A 20,688-nucleotide genomic window follows, 5' to 3' on the forward strand; every position below is an offset into this window, starting at 1 on the left:
TATCAGTACATCCAAAAGCTTTGCTATACTTCAGGTTTAATTGGCAATAGCCTCCTTTAAAGAAAAGACTTCTAGATACCATTGACATGTTTCCCACTTTCAAGTCTCAGATCCAAAAGCAGACAGATGACCAAAGATATAAGCCCTTGTGCAGTTCTGAACCTGAGTCAGCTGATGGAATGGAACATAAGTAAGGCTGAGTCTGTCACGGATGTCATGGATTCTGTGACTTTCCGTGACCTCTGTGACTTCTGTAGCAGCTGGTGCTGGCTCAGGGGCTGCCTGAGCTGGGTAGCCCCTGGTCCAGCAGCAGCAGTTTGGGTGTGTGGGACGGGGATCAGGGCTATGGGTGGGGGGCTCCCACTGGCATAGTTCTGCAGCTCCCATTGGCTGTGATTCCTGGCCAACGGGCGCTATGGCAGCTGGCACTTGTGCCCCTCTGCTGCCTAGGAGCCCCTGACAGCTCCTCCCTGCCCAAGGTTTAGTCACAGGTATTTTTAGTAAAAAAGTCATGGGCAGGTCACAGGCTATGAATTTTTGTTTACTGCCCGTGACCTATCCATGACTTACTACAAATACCCGTGGCTAAGATTCCTCAGATTTTTTACTCTCCAGGAGTAGGAACCTTGTGAATCTGGTCTGTCAAGAAGGTAAAATTGCCTATACTTTTGTTTCTTAAGGTCTGTTGTGACTTCTGCAGATGCACACTTGCTGCTGTGTATAGTTGAAGTTTGGGTGGGAGCTCTTGCTTTAGAGTCTTCTCACTTCCTGCTTGGGTAGAAACTAGAGGGAACGGAGGCATTTGGAATAGAACAGAGAAGGGCTCATGTCTGAGGACCAAAACTCAAGAGCTCTGTTTGTATAACATGAAGAAGCAGAGCCTATGAGGGTGGCAGTCCTTTAAAGCAGCAGAATAATTTTCCTGATGTCACATCTAGCATTTGAGGTGCTTTAGCCAGATAAAGTCAAAATAAATCTAGGCTTTTGATATTTTGTATAGTTAATAGATAAACTTTGTTAAAAGCCATTGTAGATGGAGGCTCATTATTGAATCAGCTGATACCTTCTTACAAAGGCCTGCTGGAAAAAGGTAGCACCTATTCTGCTTTAATCACCTCCCTGTGCTTAATACAGATGTTTTGTTGCTCTCTTTCTTCTGGGAAAAGCTGGAGGATGGCTGAGAGAAAACATGCTAGGACATGTTAGTGGCTCTTGTCCACAGCATGCAAATAGAGAGCTGGTGACAGGCGGTCTTGTAAATGGTTCAGTCTAGTTACCAAAAGGTAATGGAACACAGTATATAAAGAATGGTTGGTGAACTCAAAGATCTAGCTGTCAGCCTGGACTCTACAATCCAGGAATTTCCAGGTTTTCTTGTATTCCTCTCCTGCATTTCTAAAGTTCCTTTTCCAGAAATTCATAGCTCTAGCTTTGTCCAGAGGCAGCAAGAACAGCTGATAGTAATGCCCTTCTTGTCTGCTTTACTGCTCCTGCTGGGGAAGCACTGAGTAGCAGAGGTAGTCTCCCTTCTCTACGTTGTACAAGCAGTTGTTGGAGAGATTACTCTGCAGAGAGCACACCATGAGGGAGTGAAAACAAAATCAAGTGCATCTTTTGCTGCCTTCTGCAGCTCTTATCCCCAGGAAGCACTAAGAACCTACTTGATTTACTGCTGGCAAAGGGCACTATCAAAGCATAGGGGTGAACTTGATTTGCAAGCCCAACACACACAGCTTTGGAGGAGACAATGTGCCTAGTATTATTGTCTAGCGACTGACAGGAAGAGCAGCATTACCAGACTAGAGGTGTAGCCACTGCCACCAAGCCTGTTTCTAGCAAACTTTACCGCAGCTGGCCTTCAAAAGAAAGTTTACACTCAGTAGGTGCTACACAGTGTTCTTCTAGAGAGCAAACCTCCATAAAGGTGACCTGCACCACTACAGTTCCTCTGAAAACCGCAGCTTGCAATGGAAGGTGTTTCATGTGCAGTGGGGTTCCAGCTCATAAAGCCCACTTGCACAGAATGAAAATTGCCTTGAAGCCATTATGGCTAAACAGATCTGTACATATGCACATCTGCAGAGCCTGGAGCACAGAAATACAATAGACAATTTTTGAAAAAAAAAAGCATTTTTTATTTTAAAGTACAACCCAAAGTTGTATCTGTAAGAAATGCACGGGGTATCTTGTTTTTTCCACAAGTCTTGGCTATGTGCATTTCAGTTCAACTTAAAAATGCATTCAGGTTTACAAATGTACAAACAGCACAAAGTGTACGCTGTCTTAACAGAATGAATCCTCTTACATTCAGCCATTTTTGCTCTTCATGTTTTTACATTCTTAGAACCTGTGTTAACAAAGACAGCCTTATTTTAAAAAAATACTCTGCATTTTTAGCACAAGGTGCTTTTTTTTAAAAAATTAGATTTTGGAGCATAATACTGGAAAAAAAATTAAAAACCAAAACCTGGTACTTTGATAAAATTGCTGCATGCTGGGACCATTTTCTAATTCAAATAGTCTCCCAAATAAAGAATGGCAGATGATAAAATATGAAACCCATGAAAATTGTTCCGATTTACAAATCTTAGCTGAAGTTTGGTTTGTCACCACACTGACTTTTTCAAGCTTAACTGAGACCTCACGCTATCATAATTGCACGATAGACTTTAAAAGGAGAAAGTGATGAAAGCATGACTGGTTCATAACTTTGTTGCAAAAAGGGAAGAAAAAAGCAATGGTAATAAATAGCCTGAAAATGATGTTTCAAAAATGGCATATTCAGAATTGTATCATGATCTGGATAAAAGTCCCTTTGTATAGCCTAATTTCAGTTTTCATGAGGATAGTGAGTGTTAGACCAAGGATCTGAGCTTCTTCTTCCAATTGTAGGGCTCCAAATTCGCCATGGATTATAGGTCTGTCCCATGTCTTCAGTCGGGTTAGTAACACTGGCAGCAGTAGATGGAGGAGGAGCGGGGGAGTTTTCACTACCCATGAGGTCAATACCAGATAATGTATTTGCCGGAGTGGTGAAGGGAAGGGTGCTGTTGAGGTTACTTGACCAAATAGAACTGCTGAATGGAGTGGTGGTAGACCACAGGCCACTGGGATTGCCAAGGATCGACTGCAGTACAAAAAAATTAATGCTGTATTAACAGGTTTATAACTGTAACTACCAGTCTTAGTCATTACCCATTGTCTGACAGCTTTCAAACTAATGTTTCCTTTCACTCAGACATGTTTAGTTATGAAATTGTCAGATGCACTGGACTTCAACATCACCTGAGCATTGTAATGCTTAGATAAAAGCCTGATACGTTTCCGTATGTTAAACAATTACATACCAATGAATTCTGCATTTGAGGGCAAAAATCAAAACTCATTTTGGAAAATTAAGTAGTAACAACCTGGATTTTGAATCTCAAGATTTTCACCTTGAATATTTAATCTTCATTTCTGCAATTCCCCCCTACCCCCCAAGGACTGGAGGAGTCAAAACTTGTTGGAAACTAATGCAAAACTAACTATGCACCAGCAAAAGGAAGCTACTGAGAAGTGATTTAGGTAGTAGTTGCAGAGGATGCTGAAGTGGTATCAAAGTGACACTCTTATAATCTCTCCCATGTCACTAAAATGGTGAGTTAAACAAAACAGTTAAGGTTTAGCAACAAAGGGTGTGCATTACACCACCTAAACTCTTATATGAGGTCAACGCTGCATTGAAATGGGGAGGAAACTGTACACAATCTAATTTTCCTGTACACTGTAAGTGCTAACTGTAGTAAGAGAAAAGTGTGTGATGAGACAGTTCAACAAAAACCCTTCCCCATTGCTGTCCTGAATGTCAGAGTCTTCATACTAAATGAGTAAAATATGGAGTGTGAGGATGAGAGGGCGGAGCTACCACTATCTGTCTGAATGTAGGATCCATTCTTCTCTCTAGCTAGCTATATGCAAGACCTGGGTTGTTAAAGTCAAAGGTCAGCGAAGAATCTACCCTTCAGTTTCCAATTTCTTTCTCTGTATTTATGGCCTTTGTTTTTAAGCTGCAGCGTTAGGAAAATCTGTGACTCTTGAAGAGTGGGTATGAAAACATCATGCGTCTTGGACTGTAGTGATTTATAGGTTGGGATAATAGTGGGGCTACCAAACGGAATCAAAATCTGCCAAATGCCACCTTGGCTGCTCTTAATTGTTCCTGAAAGTGGAAGGAGTAGCTTTACAGGGGATAGAGCTAATGCTCCTGGCTTTCGGCGCAGGATAGATAGCAGCACTATGGGTGTGTATGTGCAATGCTGGAAGTGCTTGGGTACCAAACAAGTGATTTTATAAAAACTCCAGGTGCTTGCACCATTGCTGTAAGACTGGCCCTAAGACAAGTATTTTGTATAAAGCAACGTACGCTGATCTATCGGCAGGTGAGCCGATGTTTTTCATTGTTTTTTACAGCACCCATATGATTTTAATCATTTTTTTTATTCAACAGCTATTTTATTTTGACTATGTAAAATGGTGATTATGTTCTTCCTTGTCAACCCTTCAGTTGAAGACTGAGTGGTGCTGAAAGTTCATCCAATTAAAAAAGATTAGATACTACTAACGTCACGTGGCAAAAAGATTAATAAAAGATTATATAACCTGTGTACTTACTGCAGTTGTGTGAGTTGGGGAACCTGAATTTGTTGGCCAGGAGGGTACAGGACCTGTAGCTGAAGAGTCCCAGATGGATGAAGGGATGTTACTAACTTCACTCCAGTTTCGCTGCATATCCTGGCCATAAGCAGATCGAGGGAGACCAAGTTTGCTGAAAACCTCTAAAAAGGAAAGAAAAACATGAACCCTTCACATTTCCCCTGATATTTTAAACACAATATTATATTTTCCACAGTGTAGTGGATACCAATATAGAGGGGGAGACACAAAGATAGAAAAATAGAGAAAGCTCATGTAACAGGAAAGTACAGATCCTATCTGATGTGCCAGATAGGGGAATAGCTGAAAAACTTATCCGGTGTAATCCTGGAAGCTTGTGGTCCACAGCTGACATCTTACTGGAACCAAGATCATACTTAGAGAAAAAGTTACATACACACTACATATGGTTTAACCCCTCTTCAATGCTTGCTGCAGAACTGGATATTAACTCAGTGCCAGGAATTGGGATCCCTTGACCCCCTCCCCCACTTACAAACACAATGATGTTGGCAAGTTTATGTCGGGAATTCTTAATGAATAATAAAGAATAAATCCCAGAGATGGAACAGGGTAAGATGATGAAACAAGGTCTCAGGGATCACATTTGCAGCATTACCTTCTCCGTTACAGCTGTAATAGACCAGGTTTTTCACTGCTATAAAAGAATGTCAGAACTGCCATACTGGATAAGACCCACAGTCCATCTTGTCCAGTATCATTTCTGAAAGTGGCCAACACTAAGTGATTGGGAGGAAGGTGCAAAAACCCCACAGTAGGCAGGTATGATCTCATCTGGTCTTACCCTGATCCCCAATAGCTTAAGACGGATTTAAAACCTGAAGCATGAGCCCTGTATCTGTTCCAAAACACTGTTTCCATTACCTGCTATAACTCTGCATAGTCTTGTTATCCAAATAAACTTCCAATCCCATTTTGCCTCAATGACATTTTGTGGCATCAATCATTTAGTAGGATTCAGAGTTCCACAATCTAATTATGAATTGAATGTAAACTTTTTATCAACTTTGAAATTTCTACCGTTTGGTTTCATTGAAAGTCCTCCTGTTCTTTTGTTCGGAGACAAGGAGAACAGAAGCTCCTTATCTATCTTCCCTAGAGCAGGTGTTATTTTATACAGTTTTTACATCCCGCAGCTTTGGCAATCTGAATACTGACACATGTAGTTTAGAAAAAACTTCCCATTGCTAGTTACCTTGCTGTTGATCTTCCACTAGTCTGTTAACCAGTATTTTTGGAAGCAGCATTTCCTCTCAGTCACTCAAAAGAAGCATCATACTACCAAATGAGAAGTCAATCCAACATAGCAAGACCCAGTGGCATAAATCTGAGACCTCATAAAGCTTCACAGCAGAAAACTGTTTGAAATGGTCAGCTTCAAATAAGAGTATAATTTCAGCCTACTCTCTGTTCCTAACCAAGTGAAGCAGCAAACATCTGTTGCCTTTCTTTGTCCACTTTAGGACAGTCAAAACCAGAATGTTACTGTTGCTACAGTTTCAGCACATAAGTAATATCAAAATAAATTGCTAACTATTTCTTCTGGGTTTAGATATTAGACCAGTGGCTCTCAACCTTTCCAGACTACTTGTACCCCTTTCAGGAATCTGATTTATCTTGTGTACCCCAAGTTTCACCTCACTTAAAAACTACTTGGTTACAAAATCAGACAAAAAGATACAAGTGTCATAGCACACTATTACTGAAAAATGTCTTACTTTCTCATTTATACCATATAATTATAAAAAAATCAATTGGAATATAAATATTGTACTTACATTTCTGTGTATAGTATATACTGAGTGGCATAAACAAGTCACTGTATGAAATTTTAGTTTGTACTGACTTCGCTTGTGCTTTTTATGTAGCTTATTGTAAAACTGGTCAAATATCCAGATGAGCGGAGGTACCCCCTAGAAGACCTCTGTGCACCCTTGGATTATGCATACCCCTGGTTGAGAACTGTTGTACAGACTCCTCCTTCCCCTTAAACAAAAAAACTGAAGAACTATTTTTATTTTTTCCAATATAGAGAAAGGAATGAAGAATTTTTCACAGTCCACTGTTTATTATTTACTAATTTTAGTGTTAAAAAGCTCACCTCCAGTTAAGTTGAAAGAATTTCCAAAGGCTGAGAATGAATTGAGGGGTGTGAAGTCAGGGCTGCTAGGGTTGCTGATGGGACTCCACAAACCAGAACTAAACATACAGGGGGAGGAACAATACACAAAGGTTAACACTGAAATGGTATTACTAATGATAACAACTTAGTGCTACACATATAAACATTGTGTGGAACAGACAGATATATTGTTAGGAAGTTCAAGTCGAAATAGGATACCAAGTGTAAAGAGAACTGAAGTGACCAACTATTTTAACATAGTTTTTAAAAAAATTTAACTCATCATTATTGCACTTAGTTAATTTACATTTCTCTTATTTGTCCCTAAGTATTTCAATTAGCCTTTTTGCTTACTTTTCTATTGGCACCTGTCTTATGAGAGATAAACCTCTCTGGAAATAAAGCAGATTAGTTAATTGTTATAACAAGTGCACATTTGACAATAGCTCTTTCACTCAATTTCTCAGAAGTTTTTGGTGTCACAATCTAGGAGAAATTCTCTGCCAGACAGGTCAAGTCTAGGTTCTAAATTATTTGAGAGATCCCTTAAAAGAAAGCCATTCAATTACTAAGTTTGTAGTTTGACAAGCAGAGAGGTTAACTGGGATCAATAACATCCACCCTCAGAGCTCATTCTCTCCTCTTGCCCATTGCCCTCAGCATTGGGAAATGCAGTCACCATTCCTGCCCTCAAGGTTAAATTCGGAGAGGAAGAGCATTGCACTTGGTTCCTCTGCTCTGTGGTCAGAAATTCCACCTATAGGCTACATCAGGTGAACCTAGTGCATGCTTCTCAAAATGCTGAGAAACCATGTGGGTTCCCTATTGTTTGGATGGGGACAAAGATAGAATTGTCTTGCAAAGGGAAAAAGAGTTAAAGAAAGGATAAGAATCAGATGGCATGAAGGACACTTTCCCCTACTTCCAAGTCACCCATATACAGTAACTCCTCACTTAACGTTGTAGTTATGTTCCTGAAAAATGCAACTTTATGCGAAACCATGTTAAGTGAATCCAATTTCCCCATAAGAATTAATGTAAAATTGGGGGGGGGGGGTTAGATTCCAGGGAATTTTTTTTGGCCAGACAAAAGACATTATATACATCTACAGTACAAGTTTTAGACAGTTTGATACTGTACACAGCAATGAATGATTGTAAAGCTTGGTTGAGGTGGTGGAGTAAGAGGGTGGGATATTTCCCAGGGAATGCCTTGCTGTAAATGATGAACTAGCACTCGGCTGAGCCCTCAAGGATTAATACGCTGTTGTTAATGTAGCCTCACACTCTACGAGGCAGCAGGGAGGAAACACGAGAGGTGCAGGGCAGTAGCTGCAAACACTTCTCTGCAAAAACTGAACATGCTGATGAACCCACGCTATCCAGCTGGAGAGCACCACTCCCTCCTCCTGACAGCACATGCACAGCTGCACAGGTGCTGACTTTCCAAAGCACTGAGGGGTGTGTGCCTGAGTGAGAGAGAGAGAGAGAGATGTGCATTGACCCTTTAAGTTTGCTGACCCCACTTCAAGTACATTGCCCTTTTAAGCAGATCAGGCAGGAAGCAACAGCTTCCTGCAAGCTCCCCCTGTCCCCGAACCCTGTGACTGTCCCCTCCTCCACTTTGTGGAGAGGGGGTACAGAGGGGGGCAGGAACAGGGAGACATCCTGACATCAGCACCCCTCTCCCCCACACCCTCAGCAAGCAGGAAGCTCCCGGGACCAGCGCCAAGGCAGAGGACAGGGCAGAAGCAGCACGGCAGTGGGGGGGAGGGACACCTGAACTGCTGCTGGGCAGCTGCCGAGCCACAGACCTTACCGGGAATTTAGGGGAGCTGATGAGGGGGGTGCCCCCGGTTCTAATCCCCACAAGGAGGGGCTGCTCTTCCAGAGAATCCTGCAAGCAGTGGACAAAGCAGGCGGCTGCCAAACAATGTTACAAGGGAGCATTGCGCAACTTTAAACGAGCACGTTCCCTAATTGATCAGCATGGTAACAACGAAACAATGTTAACCAGGACAACGTTAAGTGAGGACTTACCGTAGTTCTGAACCTTGGACTTGCTAATGATACTCATGTTTAGAAGGTCATCTTCTGATATCCTGAAATCTCTCAAATTTTCAATAAAAGCATCCCTTCTAGGAACCAGAATGAGCTCCTCCTACCCATGCAGAGAATGCCTCCGTTGACTTCATGTGTATTCCCTAACATTTGTATAGGGATGTTGAGGGAATGGGGGGATGGTTTCTAGAAGTGTATTAGTTACCTGTCAGAGCCATCGCTGTCAACAGGTGTGTGAGAAATGCTGATATTGCCAGAAACATCTGCTTTATTTGGTGAAACCTTTGCTAACCCACTACCACCTGCAACAATGAATTCAAACTGAGTAAAGCAATGAAATGGTACAAGAACATCATCCAACACTGTGCAGCAATAGGTATTACTCCAAAACAGTTCCATTACCTGGGCTCTTGTCGTAACCTGCAGCTACAGCAGCAAAGGTGGGATTTCCGTTCCTGCCAGGGAGAGAGGCTGTCTTTGCCAACTTGTGTTTGATACCATGAAGGGGCTTGCTTTTTGTTTCACTGGCGGGAGGGGGGAAAAAAAAGGGTAAAATGTTGGGATTCAGCACATTACTAAAAAAGGAAGTTCTCAGGACTAGTATTTAACTGGCTTTGCAATGATATAAAGTTATTGCATAAACACTTTCTGACCGTTTTGGCCAGAATATACCACCACACTAGTTCCCAAAGCCCAGTTTTTTATTATCCTGTTGACATTTAGATCTGTGACTAGAACAATCAGATGTCAATAATTTGACTACATAATGAAGCAAAGGAATTACTATTGAGTGATTACAAACATAGAGGCTCCAAGCAGCAGCATTGCTGAGATCTAGAGGAAACACATTAGTTTTCTTAATCTGGAAGAAAAGTTTGGTTAGGCAGGACCTAGAAAATAAAGGCAAGAAGGGCTGGATTCCTACAGGATATGGAGGATGAACTAGAGTTAGGATTTGGGGTGGGGGACAAAGGTAGATGAATGGAAACATTACTTGTAATTCTTTTTCTCTGAATATACAGGTTTCAAAAGATAATCAGATTTGGGTCCATGCTTCTAGCTTTGAGGGAATAAACTTTCTGTAGCTTAGAATTCTAAACCTAATGGTTCCAGCAGGAGGTGTCATGTTCTGCCCCTGCAATGCAACCATTTCTAAATCCTAGTACCTCTTGCCATTAGCTGCTTTGTAAGCAAAAGGTGGAGACGTACAGATTTTGAAAAATCAAATGGACTACAGAATTTTGGGCTCTGAGGGGAGGTGCTCAGTGGAGCAATGATCTAATATATCCTTCTGTCTTCAGCAAACATTACAAGGGAAGTAATTTTATTTTCAAAAGGTGCCAGCTGAAATAGGTCCCCACTCTTGGAGACTTAATTTCCAGAGTATTTCTCTAAAATATTTCCAAAATATTTGTCTCAAATTTTTTAGAAGTAAACATACCTGTATGAACAGAAAAATTACAAGTACAAGCAGAAGCAAATAAACTGCAAGGTAGGAATGAGCTTTATTCAGATGAACCTATCTTAGAAGTTACTTAATGGAGGGATAAAAACATTGAGAGAGAAAGTTATCCTAGAAAATAAAGCTACTGTGGAGCGGGAGACCTAGTTCAGAGAATTTCTGTAGCACTGATGGGCCAAGTTTACAAGCTTGCTGTGAGATAGGCCATGCAGTAACACCTCACAGAAGCACGCAAGCTGTCCTCCAAATCTCACACTTAAATGATTATGAGATGCTGGTGGCATGTGCATGCACTCCTTTCTGACTAATCATGCCACGTCTATAAAGTTACAAGTCTGCTAAGGAACAAAAATACGAGATGCAGCCACCCATTTGACCCTGGCTTCTGGAAACAGCATAACCTAGGGTATTAGGTTAAAATGAAACAGAAAACTTAAAGCCCTTTCTAAGGGCTTTTAAGTTTCACTACATATGAAAACTTCAGGACCTGTTTATGTTTAGTTTTAGTAGAATAGCCTTGTTGGGAAGGACATAAAGGCAGAGGAAGAACGTTGGCTGGATAACTGATTTAATTAAGGTGGAATTTAAGCACTGCCTTTGAAAGGAATTTAGGTGCCTTAACATCCCAAGTATCCAGTGACTCAAGGGGATGTTTTAGTAGCTTCCTAAATACCACATTAATATCTTACAACACCTGGGACTTTTCAGTGGAAGGTTTTAAATGCAATGAAGTCCTTCACGAGACTGATGACTTTGGGCTGCAGAGGAACTGGTCTATTTTCTATATGGCTATGAAGTTGAAATGGCTGTGAAATGTATTTTACGGATGAGATCTGTAGGACATACTAAGACAGGAGAAGAAAGTCAAATAGGCTCTCTCTCCTTTCATTGGTTTGCTTTTCTGGAAGACTCCTGAGCAGACAGAACTTCAGACACATGCTTAGGCACATCTCTATCGCCTTAGGAGCCATGCTATCCTGAGCTGGGCTGTAGTAAGGTTCAGAGTTTACATGTGACAAGCCAGTTGCTCTCTCTCATGAGCTGGTCGGGTCCTTTACTACTACAGTTAATGAGGGAAATGTACATCAACACCCCAACTTCCACTAGGCACAGAAGACATTTATTCTCCGTGTGCTTCACTCAATGCCGTGTGCAGAAAACCAGTAACTTTGCAGACAGGCAAAGTGAACAAATCTATTGTAGGTACACACCACTCCAGGAGAGATTATTTTCCTTGTACAGCTCCTGGAGTTCTTCTTGAGATTTTTGGTGTCAGTGCCCATTTGGCCCCTGCATATGCTCCACAGATCATTGTTCCCAAAAACTTCCCTCAGTTCCTTCTTCATTGCAAAACCCCAAGATGGTGACTCCAAAGCAGAGCGGAAAGAGAGCACGTAGTGAAGCACCCATAAGGACACCCATCTCAAAGAACTCCAGTAACCTCTCAGAGCTGTGTTGCTACATGTGCTCCACTTGCGGTAACTCTTTAATAATACCCCCTGAAGGACCTGGGGGGTTTGGAACTCAGTCTAAGGCCAAGGCAGTGTCTGCCCAGGAAGCATCGACCAAGGTATGTCATCTTGAGGAAGTGTGGATCCAAGCCCATGCAGCAACCTTGCATATTTCTGTAAAAGGACATGTTTAGCAGGACCACAGACATGCAATACAATCTGGTAGAATGAGCGATGACCTTAAGCAGGCAGAGTACATTAGCAACTGCATAACAAAAGAGCATGCAACCAGAAACTTAGAGAGCATGTAGGTAATCACTGGAACCCCTTTAGCTCTGCTGGCAATAAACACAAAATCTCAGGGAACATCTAAGGTATAAAGGCCAGCTTCCTGTCTTGACTGATGAGGCTTACAATAGACTATTGGGAGATGAATTGATTGATATGAAAATCTAAAGTAACCTTGGGTAAAAAGTGTGAATATGGTCAAAGAGAAACTTTACCTTTGACAAAGATGGAAATGGTTGACCCTCCATATGAGACTCACAGTTTCTCCAGCCTTTTGGGCAGAGGTAATAACCACTAGAAATGCAGTTTTCACAGAGAGGTTCAGAAGAGAACAGGTTGCTAATGGTTCAAAGTGTGGCTTCATCAAAGCATTGAGAACTAACTTTAAGTCCCAGGTGGGAGTAGAGTGTCTAACACTTGGGAAGAGGTCTAATAGCTCCTTGATAAATCTCAACGTTGCAGAGTAAGCAAATACCGAGAAGGTTTGTACGGGAGAATGGAAGGCTGTGATGGCAGCTATGTGAATTTTAATGAAACTCAAAAAAGGCCTTCTTTCTTCAGAATTAATCAACAGGAGACAAATTATGGTGAGTACACCAGTGGTAAAACCTTTTCTAATTCTGAAAGTAAGGTAAGTTTTTCTGGTAGTAGACCTTGAGCTGCAGCAGGTTCAGGTCAGTGCTACAAAGGACATTCTCCAAGTCCTGTGTGAGAAGACTGGGTGTCAGTGGAAGACCGATGGTTGGTTGGGAGGTCAGGCAAAGAAAGTGAGGAAACCAAACCTGTCTTGGCCAGATTGGTGCATTCAAGATGATCGTGGCTTTGTCCTGCTTGATTTTGTATAACAACCTGAGAATCAGCAGCAGCAAAGGAAATTCGTATAAGAGATTCTTCGCCCAGGAGAGGAGAAAGGTGTCCCAAGCTTCTCCTGAAATAGAACTACACCCATTTCCAATTGGCTTAGGTGGGAAAGAGATTTTTGGAAATCCTTAGGGAAGAAATATCTGCTTGAGTATGGATTTGTTTAGTTCCCACTTGTGATGTTGAGTGAAGTGCCTGCTGAGGTTGTCAGCTGTGGTGTTTCAGAGACCAGGTAGGTTGACTGCCAAGATCAGGATATTGTGGGCTATGCACCAGTTCCATAATCTCATGACCTCTGTGAAGAGAGTAGGGGCTCTCGCCCCCCCCCCCACCCTTGTGAATTCATATATTACATGCTTGCCCTCTTGTCTGTCATTATGTGGATGGATTGTCTTTGGATCATGGGTAGAAAGTGTACACAGGCATATCTGACAACTCTGAGTTCCAGAACACTGATATGCAATGTGGACTCTTGGGTAGTCCATCTGCCCTGGATAGTGTGGTCCTGGAGATGAGCTTCCCGTCCAGGGAGGGACACATAGGAAACTTTTGTGCGAGTGGTGGTTGAATGGGACCTCCAAATACGCTTTGTCCAAATTCTTCCACCATTTGATGGAAACCAGAATATGACAGGGGATAGAGAGCAGCTTGTTTAGACTGTCCCCGTTAGGTTGTATACACTGACCTGAACCAGGCTTGCAAGCAATGGAGGTGCAGATGAGCATGCAGCATGACAAAGGTACACACTGCCCTATGCCCAAGATGTTGCAAGCATAATCTGGCAGTGACTTGAGGACTGATCAAAAGGTGCACCATCAGAAGTGACACAGTGAAGAACCTTCCATTTGGAGATGAGTTCTGGCTGTGGTGGGGTCAAAAATGACCCCTATAAACTCTATCCTTTGTACTGGTAGGAGGGAGGACTTCATGAAGTTCAGCTGGAGACCAAGGCTGTTGAATAGTAGTAACCCTGAAAAAACTGCCAATATGACATCTGTGTAGAAGCGTCCCTTGATAAGCCAGTCGTCGAGGCAAGGGAAGACCATTACTCCCCACTGATGAAGTTGTGCAGCCACCATTTCCATGACTTTTGTAAACAGCCTGGAGCAGTAGCTACTCTGAAAGAAAGGACATGATGCTGGTAGTGGTTCTGCCTCACCATGAAGTGAAGACATTTCTTGTGAGATGGGTGTATCGCAATACGAAAATACATCTCCTAACAGTCAAGGTCACAAAGCAGTCCCCTGGTCCAGAGACGGAATGATGGCTGAGTGTCACCATCTTTAATTTCTATACCTTGACAAAGGTATTCTGCATCTGTAGATCTAAAATCAGTTGCCATTTGCCTTTCTTTTTTGGTAACCAAGTCGTCCTTGGAACAAAGCCCTCTTCTCTTGTGTTGAGTGGGAACTGGTTCCATTGCTCCTAAACAGAGAAGGAACTGAACCTCTTGTTTCAGAAGAGGTTTGTGAGAGGGGTCCCTGAAAAGGGACAGAGAAGAGGGTGGAAAGGGGGCACGGAGCAGAAATGAATGGTATGTCCTGATGTTATAACCTCCAAAACCATCGGTTGGAGGTAATCTGCTCTCATGAAGTATGAAAATGGAAAACAGAATCCCCATAATGTAGAAAGTTTGATGGGGCGCAGCAACAGGTCTGGATCGCAGGAGTATTTATGGCTCTCAACAGAAAAGTAAAAAGGAACATTTGGCCTTTGTTGACTGCTGACTCAAGGTTGCCGTAGCAGATGAAGATCTTCCCTTTTGAAAGCTGGGCTTTTTTCTAGGTGGTTCTGATGGGTCTATGGAAAACTGAACTGAAAAGGATGTGATCTGCACCATCTGATATAGAGTAAACCTTTTATCTGCAGGGGGACATATGCCCAGCGAATGAAGACGAGCTCTGGATTCCTTCAAAGTATGCAGCAAATCATCTGTGGTGTCCCTGAACAACTTTAGACCATTGAAAAGGAGGTCCCTTACCATGTTGTGGACGTCACATGGAAATCCTGAGAAACTGCTCTTGTGGTAGATGTTCAATAAGAGCTAATCATTGTATAATTAACGTGACTGTAATTTTCCAGAATTGCCTGTGCCCCAAAAGGTCACAGGGAGTAATCTTTGAATGTTGTTGCCCATGACTGAAGAACTCAGCGGGGGTGGAACAAGGGTGGGGGCAGGGGAAATAAAAACTCCCATCCCTCAGCTGGGACATAATACCTTTTGTTTGGTCTTTTAGTTGTTGGGGGTGGGGGAGCAGTAGCAGGAGTCTGCCAGACGGACTGGGTAGGTTCTATAAAATACTCGGCTTACAGGGAGGGCTCCCCGTGCTGATGACAATGTATGCAATATGTCAACCAATTTGTGCTGTATCTTCTGCACTACTTCTAATAGGAACTATCAGATCTTGAAACTGTCTGAAATAGTAAACATGAGATGACAGCTTCATTCAGAGAGGAAGAAGAAATATTAGACTGTGGAGTAGCTTCCTTGTCAGGTCTCCATTCCTGGTCCTCGAATGTGTCATCCTGTCTTGGAGATTGTTGAGGAGGACCAGAAGCCCTCCACACAGCTAAAGCTGTCATCCATGCTCTCATCCTAATTACTGCAACATCTCTCTCTCTGGCCTTGAAAATATGCAGTCTTGCCTTACTGATATCCACTCAGAAGGCTGATTAAAGATGATATTAAGGGTCTGTTGCTTTGATTATGTCACCCTTCTCTTTGAATCTCTCCAGTGGCTCCCCCTGTTCATTCACACCAAAACTAAGCTTCTTGTCTTCATTTTCAAAGGTTTTCAAAGCCTATTCCCATGCTACTACCTATGACCTCTCATTCAGTATTGAAATGTTGACTCCTGCCTCTAGTCAGCAACTACCTCCACTGGCCACTTACATCTTCAGACTTTGTGCTTTCTTCCATACTGCACCTCACTCTTGGAGGAGCTCCCTGTAAATATCTGAAAAGCTACCTCATTATCCTCCTTCAAACTCTCCTTTGACATGATTGCCTACAAAAAATGTAATAGTTGGTTGATGTGTAGAGCCCACTGCCTATCAGGCTGACCAATGTGGTACCATTGTGTTCTTGTACTTGCCAGTCTGTCTCTCTGTATCCATTTGATATCTCATCTTATACTTAGATGCCACAAGACTGTATACTTAGGCTCTTCAAGGCAGGGACAGTTTTTGTTTTGTGTCTGTACAGCACCTAGCACAATGGAGTCCTGGTCCAGGACTAGTGCTCGTAGACATATGATAATAATTATTATTTTTAATTAACTACTTAGAATTACAACTTCCAGACAAACTAAATTTCAGAACACTGTTTAGCAGAGGACAGCATTATCCCATTTCAATAATTTTAATCCCCACAAAAACAAGCACATCTACCCAAACACACTGCAGGAAAATTTAAGCATCATACTGATTAAAAGCCACTGCCAATCCTCACTGAAATTAATGCAAGTCTTTCAGTTGATTTCAATGGGCACTGGATAAGGCCCTGAGTGCTCTTAAATGAGCAGACGACTGAGCCAGTGCTAACGGGATAAAATTTAACAAGCCTGTTGTCTAGTTTTGCTACTCTAAGCTGGTAAGAAAGACTGTTGATATGCAGCCATATTTTAGCCATCAAATGTTGAGAAAAATCAAGTTACATGAAATCTGAGCAGAAAGGTCATACTTAAAAGATTAACTATGTTCTATAACTCAGTATTTCACTGTTCCCTAGATATATATTGCAAATATTGAGGTGAATTTATATAAGGGAAAAGTAAAAAATTTAAGAGAAGTCCCTGTATTTTAATGTTACTTAGTCTGAGTCTACAACAATAGGGATAGAGGATCTAACTTTAGCTGCTGAATTTTTAAATTTTATTTGTAAATATTTATTATTTTGATTCAGTAAAGATTATTAACTGTGCCCAGGAAGTAAAATATGTATATTTTTATACTTTAGGGCAGTAAGTTTTTCAATTATAAGGAGGAATATTGAGATTACACCACTCAGTAGCAACAGAAAATGTTTTTATCAAAAGAAAATGCAGGAGGGAATCAATTTTTCATGGCTACATTGCTATCAGCATCAGTGGGGCTATTGAAATATAGCTTTATGGAAAAATGCAACACCATTCTAGCTTGTGTTTACCATTTCCCCTATATGCTTATAAGAACCTACAGCAGAACAGCACAAATTAGCAGAATTAGCTAATTCCATATAATCTATGCTTTTAAAAACAGATTATGTGCAATTGTTGACATTTGATAATCAGATGGTTAGGACATATAGGCGATTTATAACTATATTTCTAGTTTTTTCCACTAAATGTAAAGTTAAGATTAGCTAGAATTTTTATATCAGATTCCCAGTTATCTGTGTTACATGGAGGATCCCAAGCTTTCAAAAGCACTGCACAGATTTGAGATAATGTCTCTACCATTAAGAGTATTAAAAGGGAGAGAAAACACATTAAGAAATATACTGGCGGGGGATGACTTAGATAACCTAACAGCTCTTTTTCCACCTCTAATTTGTATGTTTCTATGAGCTTCACATAATTGCAAAGACTGAAAACTTGCTTAACATGAGGTAGAGATTTCAACTTACTTGCTGTAACTGCTGTTCACAATACTACTATAAGTGCTCCGTGGCACAAAAGCTAGAGATGCAGGAGGAGGAGATGGAGAGGCAGGAGTTGGTGAGGTCTGTCGTTGTTTCAAGAAAGCATCTGCGTTGAGGGTTTGCAGAGACAGTTTATAAAGGTTGTCGGTAGCTGGGAAACCAAGGAAAAAAGGTCTCATAGTATTTCATTTCACCACATGGGCCACTCTTAAGGAGGTCTGTCATCCTTTCTGAAGTACTGTATCTCCTGCTCGTATTCTCATAGAAATGTTTACATCAAAATATATTCATGTAACAATATTTATGTATTAAATATTCATATCAAATTTTCAGAGAGAGAAAATGGAGAATTAAGTGAAATGAATATCAACCAATATAATGTCACAAAAAGCTGGGCTGAGGAAAGCTGTCTGGGAGTTGTACTGGTGACAGAACTTCAGCAAAAAGTAATTTTATTATAGCCTGTAATTCTCTGCTAACAAACTATCAAATCATGGTAGTGGCCTTCCACCCCGGAGTCTGTGTAGATTTCAGTCAGGTGAAAAAGCTGTTTATCATTTTTGCTAAAACACAAGGTGAACAAACTTCTGTGAAAATGAAGTTTTCCAACAATTTTGCAAGTCAACCTTTCCCACAGTTCTAGTTCTCAGTGCTTTGTTTAAAAGCTTTGTTTTTAAAAAATCACGTATAGGTTAATAATAATGCAGAAAAAACACAGCTAGATCCAGAATCAGATTTTGTCTACGACAGGAGGAGATTTCTGAACTGTCAGCGAAAAAACTGCTGCATACTGCAGCACATGAAGCCCATACCGATATAGTTGCTAATTAAAATTGCTGCAGGACTGCACATCAGACCTATATAGGAACGTGTTTGGCTGTATACCTTTGGGATAGTGAATTGGAGCAAAGGCAGCAGGTAGTTTATTTACAAAGCGAGTTAAAGCAGCATTTGAAAAGCATGGAATGGGTAGAGAAAGGTGTATCTTTAAACATGCCTCCATTTCCCCAATTAAAAATCTCCTATTTTCCTCCATTGTCTGTAGCCTTAGCATCACACTCGACCATAAACTGTTATCCTACCACATCATCTACATCTGACAATCACCACCTCTACACATCCCTGCCTTAGCTCCACCTCTGCTGAAATTTTCATCCATGCCACTTAGCTCCTATCACACTGACCTTTTCCTATGGTCTTCATTAGTGCCTGCTCCCTCAATGCAGAATGCTGCTGCTTCTCTCTTACACACCTAGGAAGTGGAACCATGTCTACCCTACCTCTGGTCTCCACCTACACAGAACTAGAGCTCCCCATTATCTTCCAACGTTTTGTGACTGAAACTCTCAGGCCAGGGAAGATGACTATATAGGGGCAGGAAGGCAAAAACGAAAACCAGCAAATGCTACTATAATCACTATAAGAGGCATATGTTTATACCCAAAGCAATCTGTGCCAGCAGTGACAAAGATCTTCCTGAGAAAGTGGAGTCAAGCAGGAACTCTGCATTTCACAATTTTCTCCCTTCCACTCGTGGCATAAAGCCAGGTTTGATTGTTTCTCTGGTTTCTAGCCCTGCCCTGAAGTATCAGTCATCAGTTGGAACCAAACACAGCCCTCAAAGCCTGACTGAATAACAAATGATTGAGGTGTAGCATTTGGCTTCAAGTTGTCCCTGGTCCCACCAGAATACTCTCATCATGTATTATTCACATCTATAAGCAGTTTTGGGGTACAGTTTGGATGAAAGACTCAGGCAAAGCTGGTTTATACTGTAGGGAAGGGGAAGAAAATGGTAAAGCCTTTTTAGTAAGCGTTTTGGGAGAGGGACTGCTTTATTATGTCTGTACAGAACTGAGCATGAAGTGGTCTTGGTCCTTACTGGGGGCTCTGCCTGCTACTGAAATGCAAGTACTAATAGTGAATAGTTTCGTCTAATAAATACTCTCTGGTTACTTCAGATATTCTCATTATTGCTTCCCTAGGATATACAAATTGTCTAGTTTTAACCTCAACTGCAATGGACCTGACAAAATAGAGCCCACATTTCAAAAGACTGGTGCATTCTGTTTTCAGATGATCAGCTATATTAATATTCTTCCCATCATTGCTAATTCTCAGTTTTTGCACAATTCTGCCCACTGCTAAAGAACTGTGGAAAAATCAAGGTTCTACCCCTCATTTTCAGACCTCCACATTACCACTAGACATTGTCAAAATGGGGGCCACTACAGAAAAAATAGGAACAGGATTGTGTATGGCGGGCAGATGGGAAGATTTAAAGAAGAATCACAACGAACAGCCCTTGCTGTTTTGCAGAACACTGTAGTCTCCTGTTGTACAGTAACTGTACTTACAGCTGCCTGCTTTGTGAAGTGGCACCGAGTCCCACTCTGGTGGTGGAGAATCTTTTTCCCCTTCTGAACTGCTGGTATTGCCTAATTCCTGTCCAGAGCCACTGGGGAGAAATTTTGCTAGTACTGATGGCCTGCTGTCCATTAACTTATTGTTTGGACCTGTACAAAAAAACAGAGCAAGCCATAGCCATTAAGAGATGCACTTATTTCTCCTTGTGCAGAGATCTAGAAGCTAGAACTCTAAAAACTGAAAAATTAAGAAACCATTTGTGTAATTTAACAAAAATCCAAAGCCCAAGATATTTGTTTAAGAGCAACTGGTATATTGTACCTCTTGTTTTCGGGAGGTTTCTTGATTTGGACCCATTTGTCAGCATGTGCTGAAGAGACATCTTGGATGAAAAGGTTTTGCGCTGTTTGTTTTCCAGTGGGGGAGTATATGGTAATTCCAAGGAACTAAAGTGAAAACATGAACACAGATTTATTCTTTGTTGCTGGGTGAAGTGTTGCAGAAGAGTTTCACTTATATACAAGCCGTGTAGTTTTATACAAGTCTGGTCTTCTCTGACTTGCCTCATTACTCCCCTGCTTTTAGTCCATCCTGATTGCAGCTGGCAAGATCATCTATTCCTGTTGCTTTAAGTCTCCTCTTCTCTTTACATTTCTGCATTGGCCTTCCTTGTTTATGTCAAGCTTCTCCTCCCATTCAAAGTTCTCCATAACTGTAACTCTGCCTTTGTCTACATCTC

At 41.5% G+C, this 20,688-nt stretch overlaps 1 protein-coding gene across 2 annotated transcripts in view; it reads right to left on the reverse strand.

Annotated features, from left to right (window-relative positions):
* Positions 1–2,135: 2,135 nt before the first annotated feature.
* Positions 2,136–20,688, reverse strand: part of TMEM131 (transmembrane protein 131) — a 184,766-nt gene continuing 166,213 nt past the window's right edge. The window contains exons 34-41 of one of the 2 annotated variants that reach the window (XM_084638836.1): positions 20,271–20,395; positions 19,940–20,098; positions 17,568–17,733; positions 9,302–9,423; positions 9,105–9,201; positions 6,818–6,915; positions 4,654–4,817; positions 2,137–3,127 (exon numbers count right to left, since the gene is read on the reverse strand). In XM_084638836.1, coding sequence (XP_084494962.1) covers positions 2,831–3,127; positions 4,654–4,817; positions 6,818–6,915; positions 9,105–9,201; positions 9,302–9,423; positions 17,568–17,733; positions 19,940–20,098; positions 20,271–20,395 — 1,228 coding nt within the window. In that variant the 3' untranslated portion in view covers positions 2,137–2,830. Of the gene's footprint in view, positions 3,128–4,653; positions 4,818–6,817; positions 6,916–9,104; positions 9,202–9,301; positions 9,424–17,567; positions 17,734–19,939; positions 20,099–20,270; positions 20,396–20,688 lie in introns of both variants that reach the window. The other variant, XM_084638837.1, reaches the window with a different exon arrangement.

Source organism: Lepidochelys olivacea (assembly GCF_965140295.1).
Source record: "Lepidochelys olivacea isolate rLepOli2 genome assembly, chromosome: 1".
NCBI lineage: Eukaryota > Metazoa > Chordata > Testudines > Cheloniidae > Lepidochelys > Lepidochelys olivacea.